This window comes from Solanum verrucosum, unplaced genomic scaffold (genome assembly GCF_900185275.1).
Source record: "Solanum verrucosum unplaced genomic scaffold, falcon-dt-bn FXZP01000603.1, whole genome shotgun sequence".
In the NCBI taxonomy this organism is placed as follows: Eukaryota; Viridiplantae; Streptophyta; class Magnoliopsida; order Solanales; family Solanaceae; genus Solanum; species Solanum verrucosum.
The window spans coordinates 62,505-75,923 of NW_026020644.1; the positions used below are offsets into that span (position 1 = coordinate 62,505).

Genomic DNA, 13,419 nt, shown 5'->3' on the forward strand with positions numbered 1-13,419 from the left:
TTTAATTATATAAACATAACATAAAAAAGCCTCTTGCTTGACATGAATAGACTGTTATTATTGTGGTTTACTAATATATCTTTATAAAATTACATATATATTAAAATTTTGAAATCACAAATAATTTATAAAAATAAAAAATAAAAAATAATTTATCAATACAATGTCTTAAAATATTTTGATATATATATCCAAACGGACCCAAATATCCAAGTAATCATCTCCTCCTGCAGTGTTCAAACTCTGCTCTGAAACCTGATGCTTTTATTGCCCCTACAACCTGAGAAAATAACGGAAAGCCCATCACTCCATAATATATATAAAAATATATAAATAAATAAATAAATTAATTATTTAATAATAAAGTTTACTGGAGACCCATGTGGGAGTGAAAAGTCTAAGAGACAGAGAAGAAAAAAAGAAGTCTATTAGATTGTCAAAAGACTGAATTACTTTTTGTTGGATCCATATTTATTTTTTATTTTTTTGCAATTAAAAAGATAAAAAAGAAATAATGTAAGGTATTTAATGGATTGTTTGACAGGGGTGTATTAGGTAGAATAATATTGGTAGTATAATATTCTATAGTAGATTTATGTCTAATTTAATTATACATCTACTCAGTACTATTAATTATTGGGTTCATTCATATTTATATCCATTTATTATGCTAGAAATAATTTTAAAAAGTTTTTTATAATCTAAAATAAACTTTGTATAACTAAAACGTGAGCAAATTGGTATACTAAACTCTCGCTGTCTATGGGATTAATTAGAAAGAAGGATGAAATTAGAATTTTAAATTTTATAATCATAGCTTGAATTCATGATATCGTGACCACATAATAACAATTTTAGTTATTTTCATAGCTCGAATCTATAATTTCGTAAACACATAACAACAACCTTACCATTTATGCCAGGATTTCTTTACTATATAGAGCTAAACAACATTTTTTCCTTATGATAAATTTAAAAGAAAATTATATATTCTTTTAGTTCTCTGTTTCTAAATATTGAAAAGTGCTACTCTTTTCTCTTTCTTGGTTGGTATTGTTTGTATCTTTTGTTCTTTAGCTGGTTTTTACTCTCTTCTGGTTTCTTTGAGCTCAGTGTAGTAATTTTTTTAATGGTGTAATTATATAATAATGAAGAGAAAACAGTGATTTTTCATAACTTAACTTCATGTTTGAGAGCACATGTTTGGAGTGATTTTTCATTTTTTATTCCAAAAACCCCATTGACAGACACTGTGTGAGTTCTTGGAATTTGGGATTATTTTTTTCCATCTTTTTAGGACTGCAGTCAAGCCATGCTTGTTGTTCCATGAGGGGGAAAAAAATTGTTTCTTTTTCTTGGGTTTCACTTCTTTCCATCCTCATGATAGTGTGAGGAGAGAGGGGGTGGGGTGAAATGATTTGTTTGTTCATTTTCTTGGTGGGTTTTTTGCCTTTAGCATATTTTTAGTGAATTCTTTGCTTTTCCCTATGATATAAAAAAATGGGGTTTTAAGAAACTACTTGTCCTTTTGCAGAAAGCAATGATTTTTAGCTCATTTGTTTATATGGGGTTTCTTGTTTCTTTGTGGCTAGGAATATTTTGAAGAATATTGAGGAGTTTTTTTTGTTGTTGTGGTGATGGGTGAGAAGATGCAAAGCCACCATATGGTGAGTGTGAAGGGGAGTGAGCAATTTAATTCAAAGAGAAAGCATAGATTTGTACCTTCACAGGGTTATCTTCCAAAGCTTTTTGCTTTATGGATTATCTGGTGTACATTTTTCAGCATTGCTTTGTACTTTTATATGGATGCTAATCATAAGGAGAAAAGAAAAGAAGGGCTTGTGAGTATGTGTGATCAAAGGGCAAGGATGTTACAAGATCAATTCAGTGTTAGTGTGAACCATGTACATGCCCTTGCTATACTTGTATCAACTTTCCATTATGAGAAGAATCCATCAGCAATTGATCAGGTTTGTGCTCCTAAATGGTTACAATTTCTCATTTTGGACTGAAAAAAGTTGTGAAATTGGTTTAGTTTAGTGAGGGATAATTTGATTCTCTTTTAGTCTTGGTGGTATTGCTTTATCTTTTGCAATTGTGATCGAGTTTTATGTGTCTACCTGTTGTGCCATATGAATATTTTGTCTTTGCTTGGCTCAATCTTTTAACAAAGAAACAATTATGCCTCAGCTTATTGAGGACATGACTTTAAGATAGGAGGTTGGGGAGCACACGGATTAGGGGTAGAAGGTTAGTGTGTTGGAGTGCATTGTCTTGTTGTTCGTCCATACTACTACTAGTAGTATTACTCTTGTAGTTTCTTGTTCTTCAATTTTTGTAGCTATCGGTTGTTTCGTGTACTTCCATTGCTTCTTTTTTCTGGACTATTTTTTCTTGAGTGGCGGGTCTATCGGAAACAACCTCTCTACCTCTGAGGTTGGGGTAAGGTCCGTGTTCACTCTACACTACCCTCCCCCAGAGTCTACTGGGTATGTTGTTGTTGTTGTTGTAACGAGTAACGACTATGCCTCAGTTCTAAACAACTTAGTGTAAGCTGTTTGAATTGTCAATATTTGTTTTGCCCCATTTGGACTCTGATTCTCTTTACTGAAACTGCAGAATACTTTTGCTGAGTACACTGCTAGAACTGCCTTTGAGAGGCCACTATTAAGTGGGGTGGCATATGCAGAGAGAATTTTAAACTCAGAAAGGGAAGAATTTGAGAGAGAACATGGATGGACTATTAAAACAATGGAAAGAAAGCCTTCACCAATCAGAGATGAGTATTCTCCAGTTATATTTTCTCAAGAGACTGTTTCCTACATAGAATCACTTGACATGATGTCAGGAGAGGTAATGAGTTAGTTTCGAAAGTTTCATGGATTTTATCTTCTTGTTAGTTGTGCTAGCTTATTTCATTGGACTGTTCTTTTGCCTGGTTCATTCAGGAGGATCGCGAAAACATCTTAAGAGCTAGGTCCAGTGGGAAGGCGGTTCTTACGAGCCCCTTCAGGCTTCTGGGTTCTCATCACCTTGGTGTTGTTTTGACATTCCCTGTTTACAGATCCAAGCTTCCGGAAAACCCGACAGAGCATGAACGGATTGAAGCAACTGCAGGGTAAGCTTGTGTCAGTGTCGTTTTCTAATTGGAAGAATTCTTAGCGTGCTCGATGGTCTCAAGATATTTGCTTATCACTTTTTGCTTTAGAAAAGTTCAGTTCATTTGGTTTGCATGGCTGCCTAATGCCAGTCATCGTTTTAGTCTCAAACTTGGAGCATTTGTTCCTTCTGCTTCTCACTCCCGTAAGCCAGCTAATGGAAATATATGTAGCTTAGTTCAGTTTCTTAAAGATGTAGGCGTAGGCCTATTCGCCGTGCAAACCACATAAAAGGGATAAGTCATTCTATTCTTTGGGTGTTGCAAGATTCTCTCAGTAACCATTCTTCATGTGCATTTGTTTTAGTGCATAGTACTTGAAGACATGTTTTTGGTCAATTACTAGGTGATGGGGTGAGATAGGGCAGGTTCTGCTGCTATTTGGTAATAGTTACATCTAGCTCTTTAACTCAACGCAGGTTTCTTGGTGGAGCCTTTGATGTTGAGTCTCTCGTTGAGTGTCTACTCGGGCAACTTGCTGCAAATCATCCAATAATTGTAAATGTCTATGATGTTACAAACTCCTCTGATCCTTTAATCATGTACGGACACCAGAACCCCAATGGTGATGCCTCACTTAAGCATGTAAGCAAGCTTGATTTTGGTGATCCATTTCGTAAGCATGAGATGATTTGTAGGTAAGTGCTCATCCTTCTTTTACTTGGTAGCAAGTGCTCTGTGTACGAAAGCTTAAACTTTGATGTGGGACCTTGATATGTTTGTGCCATTGCAGGTATCTTTACGAAGATCCTATATCTTGGGGTGCAGTGACCACTGCAGTTTTCATTTTTACCATCTTCCTCTTAATTGGCTACACGGGTTACAAATCTGCAAGCCACATTAATAAAGTAGAGGATGATTTCCATAAAATGCAGGAGCTAAAGGTTCAAGCTGAAGCAGCTGATGTTGCCAAATCCCAGGTCTCTAGACACCTTGTCCAATTTGGGGTTCTTTATTCCATTAGATTGATCTTGAGATGTTGACATGCATTTTCTGTTTTGCTAAATCCAGTTCTTGGCTACTGTTTCACATGAAATAAGAACTCCTATGAATGGAATCCTAGGTAAGGAGCTATTCTCATATTGATTTGCAGTATTATCTCAATAGCAATTTAACTAAATGCGCTACTTCTAACTTTTAAATGCCTGCTGTATGATTGTTAATTCAGGAATGCTTGCTCTGCTTCTAGATACGGATCTGAGTTCAACTCAAAGAGATTATGCTCAAACTGCTCAAGATTGTGGAAAGTCACTGATAAGATTGATAAATGAAGTGCTTGATCGAGCTAAAATTGAAGCTGGCAAGTTAGAGCTTGAGGCAGTTCCATTTGACCTTCGCTCTATACTGGATGATGTTCTCTCTTTATTCTCTGATGAGTCAAGGCGCAAAGGTGTTGAGGTACGCCCTTGAACATTCATAAGTTCCTTTATTCTCATACACAAAAGTAATTTATTGTTGTTGTCTGTTGGTTTACGCGTTAAACTGAGCCACTATGTCTTCAACTACTAATTTCTTTCGCTTCTTCTACCTGTTACCTCTGGATTTCAATTGCTCCTGGTGCTTCTTCCTGACACGAAATGAATTATTGGGAACTGAAGTTGGCCGTCTTTGTTTCTGATAAAGTGCCTGAAATTGTTATGGGGGATCCAGGAAGATTCAGACAAGTGATAACAAATCTGGTGAACAACTCGGTCAAAGTAAGTAAAACAGGCAATCTTCTCATCCCTGAACCATAAGCACAAGTCCCTCTTTATGCTATTGGAAACTAGGAGGTAAAAAGAAAGGAAGGGATTAAAAAAAGAGGGAAATGGTGAAATAAATTTTAAAATTTTCCTTTAATTTGTGGCATGTGAAAGTTCAGAGAAATTTAAGATTTACCTTCTCTGTTCAGAAAAGAGGTAGGCTGAAGAGAAACATTCCTCTTTTTGATTTGATTTCTATTTTAATGTTACATTCAAACAAGGAAATGGTAACCTTTAGAACTTCTCTATTTGTTCTTTCTTGAATCATTATGATTACCGAAAGTTTATTCTTTGACAGTTCACTCTAAAAGGGCATATATTTGTTCAAGTTCATCTGGCAGAACAAAAAAAAGATGGGGACAAAAATGACACCTGCTTGAATGGAGGATCTGAAAGTATTATTTCTTCTAGTGCTTTTCATTTCAAGACCTTAAGTGGTTATGAAACTGCTGATAGCCAGAACACTTGGAACACATTCAAGCATATAATTGCTGACAATGGGTTGTACTATGAATCTGCAACTAAGGTGGTGAATGATGATCTCTCTCGGGATGTCACTGTAATGGTTAGTGTTGAGGATACTGGGATTGGGATCCCTTTGAAAACACAAGATCGAGTTTTTACACCATTCATGCAGGCAGACAGTTCAACTTCTAGAAAGTATGGAGGAACTGGTATTGGGTTAAGCATTAGCAAGTGTCTCGTCGAGCTGATGGGCGGTCATATAAGTTTCATTAGCCGTCCCAAGATTGGAAGCACATTTTCTTTCAGTGTTAGCTTCCTAAGATGTGAGAAACATGCTGTTGGTGATCTGAAAAAATCTCATTCTGATGATTTGCCTACTTCATTCAAAGGTCTAAATGCTATTATAGTCGATGATAAGCCTGTAAGAGCTGCTGTAACAGGATACCATCTGAAGAGACTTGGTATTCGGGCAGAAGTTGTCAGTAGCATCAAGAGAGCAGCAGCCACTCTTGGGAAAAATGGTTCTGTTGTTTCCAAGTAAGTTTTCAGCCTTTGGTGAACTATTTGCTATTTATACTCTGTCGACTGTAAGTGATTCAGAACTGGAAGCATGTATTACTTAGATTAATCTAACTTTGAGGCTTTCAAGGACACATTACTACTAATGTTATCTTAGACGAACTCTAAGCTAATGCCTTTGGCCATTGTAGGCACTCTACAGCCTTTGTTAGAGTGGGTTAGAGTCCCACATTGGTTGGGAAATGGACTGGTTTTTTTATATGGATAGGTCCAAGTGTCGTAGCTGTACATGGTATTAGAGCCAGGTTGATCCATATTTGGGCTCCCAGTCCACACTCTAGTTCGGCCTGGGTGTGAAGGGAGGTTTAGAGTGGGTTAAAGTTTCACATTGGTTGAGAAATGGACCAGTGGTTTGCTTATATGGACTTGGTCAATCCTCCCCTCATGAGCTAGTTTTTTGGGGTTGTGTTAGGCCTAAGTGCCTTATCTTTTACGGTCTTGTTTGGTGAAATGGAATTTAATCTACTTGTATTGATTGACAAGAAGAGAAAAAGGAGGTCCAAATTGCAGATAATTAATAACAGAAAACATTTGCCTAAGGATTGACTGAGGTTTGATTTTCTTTTCCATTTCAGCGATAAAAGAATTCATGTTCACCAATGTAAGTTTCCAGACATATATTTACTAGTATCGTTTCATTCTTGTATTTCTGCACATTTCACCTGCCAGCTATTATCACCTAAATATATAGTAGCAGAAGGCAACATAGAGGAAAACATTTAGGTGTAGAAATATATCCAAATCTGTCATTTATGTGACAGTGATCTTCAAAATGCCACTAGGATACCATTTTTTTCTTATTCAGTTCCCTGCATGAGGAGTTCCAGTGTTTAGCAAGATGTTCAAATGTAGCGGAGGATAGCCTAAATAAAAAATGCTGATATCCCCCTCAAAAAGGGGAAAACAACGAACAGGAATAGTCCAGAAACGTTATATGTTATACGTGATGCATTAATTTAAATAAGCATTTGTTATCTTGCTGCATTGACAGGAAGCTGGACATGATTCTGGTCGAGAAGGACTTGTGGATATCTGAAGATGTTGACCTAAATTTACACTTTCCAGACATCAATCAAAATGGACACATGTACAAGTTACCGAAGATGATCCTTCTGGCGACTAATATCACCAACACTGAACATGAAAAGGCTAAAGCAGTAGGTTTTTCAGTGATAATGAAACCTCTTAGAGCAAGTATGCTGGCTGCATGCCTTAAGCAGCTAATTGGAATTGGAAACAAGAGTCGAGGAAAAGATTTGTGCAATGGATCTCCATCCCTTCGTGGCCTACTATGTGGTATGAAAATTTTGGTGGTTGATGATAATAGAGTAAATCGCAGGGTTGCTGCTGGTGCACTCAAAAAATTTGGGGCCGAGGTAGAGTGTGCTGAGAGTGGGAAAGCTGCTCTTGCATTGCTGCAGTTACCACACAATTTTGATGCATGCTTTATGGATATTCAGATGCCAGAAATGGATGGGTATGTTCGAAACTTCTCATTTTCCTGATCTAATGATTTTCTTCATAGTAGTTCTACTTGCGAGTTTGTGAGCAAATTCGAATTATGCGATCTTTAAGTTGAAGCATCAGTATATCTGTGTAATAGTTGGCAGTAGAAAATTCAAAATGTGCACTGTCAATAACAGGCTTCACATTCTGTCCTGTATTGGGACCAAATATAATTCTACTGGACTTGTGGAAGGTAAAAGGTGCTTTTGATTGCAGAAATGATTTTAATGTGCTAATTATCCACAGTTAAGCCTTGTTACAATTCTAGCTTTATAAAATAGTTACTAGTTTTAAACTAATACCCTTTCTTGTACCAAAGCCCTGGTTTGTACACCTTAAGTATAGGAATTTAAGTCCCCTGCGTAGTATATTGACAGATTTATCTTTAATCAACGAATCTGAGATAAGATGATTGCTGATAGACAACTTTTTTGTTTCTGAAAGGAAACAATGCAGCTTTACAAATCATATATTGCAATATTCAGTTTTAGCTCTCTGGTAACAAATAATATATACCGACTGGTCAGTCAATTTGGGTTGCTTACCAATGTTGGTCATTGATGATTACAGAATTCGAACAATTTGAACTTACCTCAAATAAAAATGAATAAACCTCTAATTCTATTTGAAATTCGGAAAAAACTCTGATGAGACAGTAAAATGGACAACATTCTTTTGTAACTAATACTTTCTGAAGTTTTTGTCCCAACTAGACTCTCAAGACTTGTATCATCTCACCATGGTCCACCGAAAATTCAGTTGTTTGCTTTTCTTTTCATTTTGCACTTTGTGCTTCACTAAAGGATCTCTTCTGAACCGACATAAGAGAAGAACTTCTTATATACTTGGTAATGCCTTAGAAAAAGAGTTGGCATATTATTCTTGTGTTGCTTACCTCCTCGGGTAATGAGCTTAATAATCCAAAGGGAGACAATTGTTTGGTTGAGTCAAACTTGGAAACTTCAAGAATATTTAAGGGATTAAATCCAAAATCAGCATGTTATTTGTTTACCATACCTCAGATGGTTGCTGTCATTTAAGAATATGCTCACAAATATATTCTCGGTCTTTACCCGTGACTCGTCACGTCGTAGCATGTTTTAGCCAGAAGTTTGATTCTCTTTGTTGTGTACATAACAACTGAGATGATCAATGTTAATTTGTGTAGGTATTAATCACGTCTAGTGTGTGCATAGCTTCTGTATCAATCACAGATTTATAAACTTCTTTGAAACTGTTGCTAGTGGTTGGTGCATGTCGACCTACTTGCACAGTGATGTTGATTGGATTATACTTGAATGGGAAATGCTATTTCACTCATTTGTTCACCTCTTTGTTCAAAACTGTACTTTTGGGTATTGAGATTCAGTGCAAATTGAACTTCATTTCCTCTAGGAAAACATGTTTTACTAAACGAAAAGATTGTCTTTAGGACAATGTGCTTGTGTACCAAGGGAAAGAAAGGAGTAACTAAACATGAACATCCAAAGAAATTGAAGTACAAAGGTTTTTAAAACTAATTCTTCTGAAATTGCAGGTTTGAGGCTACACGTCGAATCAGGGAACTGGAGAGCATTGCAAATGAACAACAGAATGGAGTGTTGAACTGTGATGGAGGTACAAAGAGGCACGTGTGGCACATGCCGATATTGGCCATGACTGCTGATGTAATTCATGCCACATTAGAGAAATGCCTCAAGTGTGGAATGGATGGTTACGTCTCAAAACCATTCGAGGAAGAGAATCTTTATGAAGCTGTATCCAAGTTCTTCGAATCCAAGCCTAACTCGGACAAATAGCTAAATTCCTATTCCACTGATTTTGCTGCACCTCTCGTCTGAAACGGACTACCAGCAAATTTTCAGCATCCTGCTGGTGCATTCTTGTTTGACTTGTTCTAGTGTATGGACATGATTAGCCACAATGACACATTTAGCAAGTGATTAGCTTCTAACCAGTTTAGATCTTTGACATGATTAGCTTCTTAAGTATATATTGTTGTATGTATACTGCAAAAGAACTTCTATCCCTGTCTTGTATGTACATTTAAAAGGGGAGAAGAAGTTAAAGCTGTATAATCTTGATACCTTTTTATGGTTTCCTTTGATATTTTTGACTGAGAAGCTCTACTAATTAAAAATCTTTCCTATTCTCCATGCTTCTACACTTTGCTAAGCTTATCGCTTCAGAGGATTAGAGCACGTGGCTACGAACTAGAGTGTTGGGAGTTCAAATCCCTCCTCGCCCACAACTAGGTCAAAAGGGAAGTACCCTATGGATCTTGGGTGTGGGTCTTTTTCATCTTTTTGTCGAAATGGAATAGCTTTTCTTTTTATCTGCATGCTGCACCAAGAATATGTTCAATTTTTACTTTGAATTAGAAGCCCTTTAGGTGTATGATATTTAGTTGTCTTACTAACCCTACTAGCTTTCTAGTTGATTAGTTATACCCTCTTTAGTAAGATAGTTGATTAGTTTAACTACCATTAGGATCGGAGGTTAGGCATATGTCTCACTCCTTTCTATTTTTTGATGTAGATATTAATATACGAGGTAGGGTCAATGTCAAATTCCGATTGGGAGATGAAAGTTTGGATGAATATATTTAATAGCAACAAAAAAGAAACCCACTATATATTAGTCAAAGATTTATGTGCTAGTTGATGTGTCTAAATAAAAAGTGATGGAAAATTTAAGGGACCCTCTCATATGTATTTGGCCCAACAACACTAGTAACAACAAGAAATTAGCAATGGATAAACTTTTGTAAATAAAGTAAGTAAAAATCTCATGTTAATTTTATTTAACTATGGATTAGCCATACGAATTATAAGAAAATTCAATTAGCTAGGAGATTTTTAGCCACCGATTAACTGAGAATGACCAACAAATTTCGTAGCTAATTTCATGTTTTCTTATAGTAAAAGTTATGTAGATGACTAAATGTGAATCTGATTCGGCTTTCTTACCGTAATGAAATAAGAATTTTCACTAAGAAGATTAAAAATATAAAAATTCTATATACATACATACATTCGATAGTAAAAAAGTTTACCTTATACATATATACGAAGTAATTTTTTATATTCAACACTCGAACTCAAACCAAGATAGGTGAAGCAGGTAGCTAGGCTTGCCATGCATGACATATGACACAATGAGACACGACTCACGAGAAGCAGCCCATGTCAGTTGTTAATTAGGTCAAATTAGTACTTTTTTCTGTCCAATATAGAGTACTCCATCTGTTCATTTTATGTGAAGTAGTTTGACTCGACACGAAATTTAAGAAAGAAATGAAGATTTTTAAAACTTGTGATCCAAAATTAATGATAGAAATTTGTGTGACTGTAAATTATTTCATTAAGGGTAAAATCGATATTTTATAATTAAATTATTATTTAATATAGAAATGTGTCATTCTTTTTGGGACATATTAAAAAGAAAAATAAGTCACATAAATTAGGACAGAAGAAATAATTATTTACTATTGACTTGACATAGAGATTAAGAATAGTACATGATGAAATAATATTACCAAATGCTCTTTTCGTCTCTATTTATTTGTCAAATATTTTCTAATTTAATGTCTCTTTTTATTTGTCATTTTTGGTAAATCAAGAAAAGATAATTTATCTTTCCCTATTATACCCTCAATTTATTAACATTGAGTTAATGTCTTTGAAAAATGTACTGACTAAATATTTGAGACCTTATCAATTAATAAGTCTAAAATGGTAAATTCACTATACCAATCAAGTAAGTGTGTCGAGTCAAAATTTAACAAGTAAAAAGGGACGAAGAAAGTATATGTCATCTAAACATTGAAAAAGGAAGTATTCAAGTACTTAATAGGGTAAAATTGATACAATATGTTAAATTATTGATTAATTTTATAAATTAGACAATTATTGTTGAACAATTCAAAATAATGTAATAAATAAATAAAAATAAACAGAGGAATTATATAATATATTCTAAATTATATAAATATTGTTTACGCTATAGAACTGAAATAATAAAAGTCTGTTGAGCAGTAAACATGCATTATATTTGTCAGAGGAAAAAAAAGAAAATATATATTCACAATTCCTTTTTTTTTTTTTTTTGGTTTACTTGGTAATCCGCTCCTCAAGTTGTTAGGCTCCATAATACTTGTCATTTCATAAAATCAATGCATAAATTATCATATTGTTCCTTTTTTACCCTTGTAGTTATTAGCTTTGAAAATATACATTTGACCAACTTAGAAAAGTTAAATAAATGATTCATGTTAATTGGTTAAATTAATTCATATACATTAATTGAAAACTTGAGTTCCAAAAAAAATAAATAAGGGTAGAATGGTAAAGTTACATCATATCTTAATGCAAGTGCAAAATAAAAATGTGACATATAAAAGGAAACAGAGGGAGTATAATTATTGATCAGTGGATCTATAAATTTTGTGTATTTGAAAATTGGCAACCGTAAACATGTATTTATAAAAGGAACATCCGAACATGGAAATATGCGATTTATTAATGCGATGTCTTTGGACATTTTGATATCTTATCTATTAGCATGATTTACTCATTTGGTAAGATTGTAAAAATTGATAGTTTTCATAACTTGTGATGTTTCCATGTTTATAAAAATAATACTATATCCGTCTACTTTTAATTGTCATAGTTTCCTCTCTAGAGTCAAACGATAATAACTTTGACTAATATTTTACGATGTATTTTCCATCATATTGATATGCAAAAAATTACAATTTATAGTACTTTTCGTATAGTTTTTAAATATCTAAATTTTTTGTTTAAAATATCGAATTAATGTAATCTAATTTCACATTGTAAATTAGTCAAATTATCTTTCGAAAAACGCAATGTGACAATCAAAAAGTGGACGGAATGAGTAGAGTACAATTTATAGAAAAAACTTCTTAAATTTTGTATCAAGTTAAATTATATCGCATAAAGTAATACTGATCACAAAGGGAATAGTATCTTTGACCTTACTACTTCATAGCTTGCGCGTTAGGTTTGCTGCAAGCCTTGTAACAACCAAATTTTACATGTAAAGCGAGTCCGTGTAGACCAAAATAAAGAAAGCGTATACAAGTTTGATTCCTTTGAATTCTATTTTTTTTATATATAACTTTTTGTTCTCCATATGTTTCATTTATGTAGCACTTTTCTTATAATTTATTTTTAAAAATATTGACATTTTTTACATTTGACAGTCGGAATAAGATTTTTGGTCACGATTATTAATAAAAAAAATTGTTTTGATTTTTGTGATACACGACTCAATATATACCTCTATAATTAAAAATTGTGTGTTTCTTGGTTCCTTTATATAAAAATTAAATTATTTTTAGGAATATATTATCCTCATACATGGAGTAATTCATAAAAAAATAAAATTATTTGCACTAAAGTTATTAAATTATTTTTATAACAAAAGATCACTTAATCTTTTTAATATAAATATCACAAAAATTGCTAAACTATTAATTTTCTATTATAAAAAAATCACCCAACTTTGCTTAAGTATCACATAAAGTAATTTTTTAATTATAAAAATTAATAATTTTAATTACACTAAAATAAAATCAAATGAGTAAGGTTAGTCCACCGACTAGTCTTTTGTCTTGTCTATTTTCTCCCGTCAAAATTAAACCAACCTTTGAATTATTTTCTATTTTAATTTTTCAACCTAACATCTTTAGTCAAAAATAAAATAAAAAATCTAGTCTAAACAAACCTTCTTAGCACCCCTTTTTTGCCCCATTCCTGTTCAACACTTCACAATTTTTCTTAGTCAATATTCAATTTAGCTCACACGTTCATGAAATATTTTATTATTAAAATTATAATACATAGTTTTGATAGTACTATACTTCAATTATATTAAATATTGAACGTTGAACCGCGTGACATCAACAAACTCACATATATATACACATAGTACTCCCTACAAAAT

General features: G+C 33.7%; 1 protein-coding gene across 1 annotated transcript; it reads left to right on the forward strand.

Moving 5' to 3' along the window:
* Positions 1 to 1,185: 1,185 nt before the first annotated feature.
* Positions 1,186 to 9,575, forward strand: LOC125812123 (histidine kinase 4). The gene is given in 11 exon segments (XM_049491617.1): positions 1,186 to 1,970; positions 2,620 to 2,853; positions 2,949 to 3,118; positions 3,577 to 3,795; positions 3,891 to 4,077; positions 4,169 to 4,220; positions 4,326 to 4,555; positions 4,756 to 4,854; positions 5,198 to 5,905; positions 6,909 to 7,420; positions 8,987 to 9,575. Coding segments are annotated over 11 exon segments (3,006 nt in total). The 5' UTR covers positions 1,186 to 1,637; the 3' UTR covers positions 9,249 to 9,575.
* Positions 9,576 to 13,419: the final 3,844 nt, after the last annotated feature.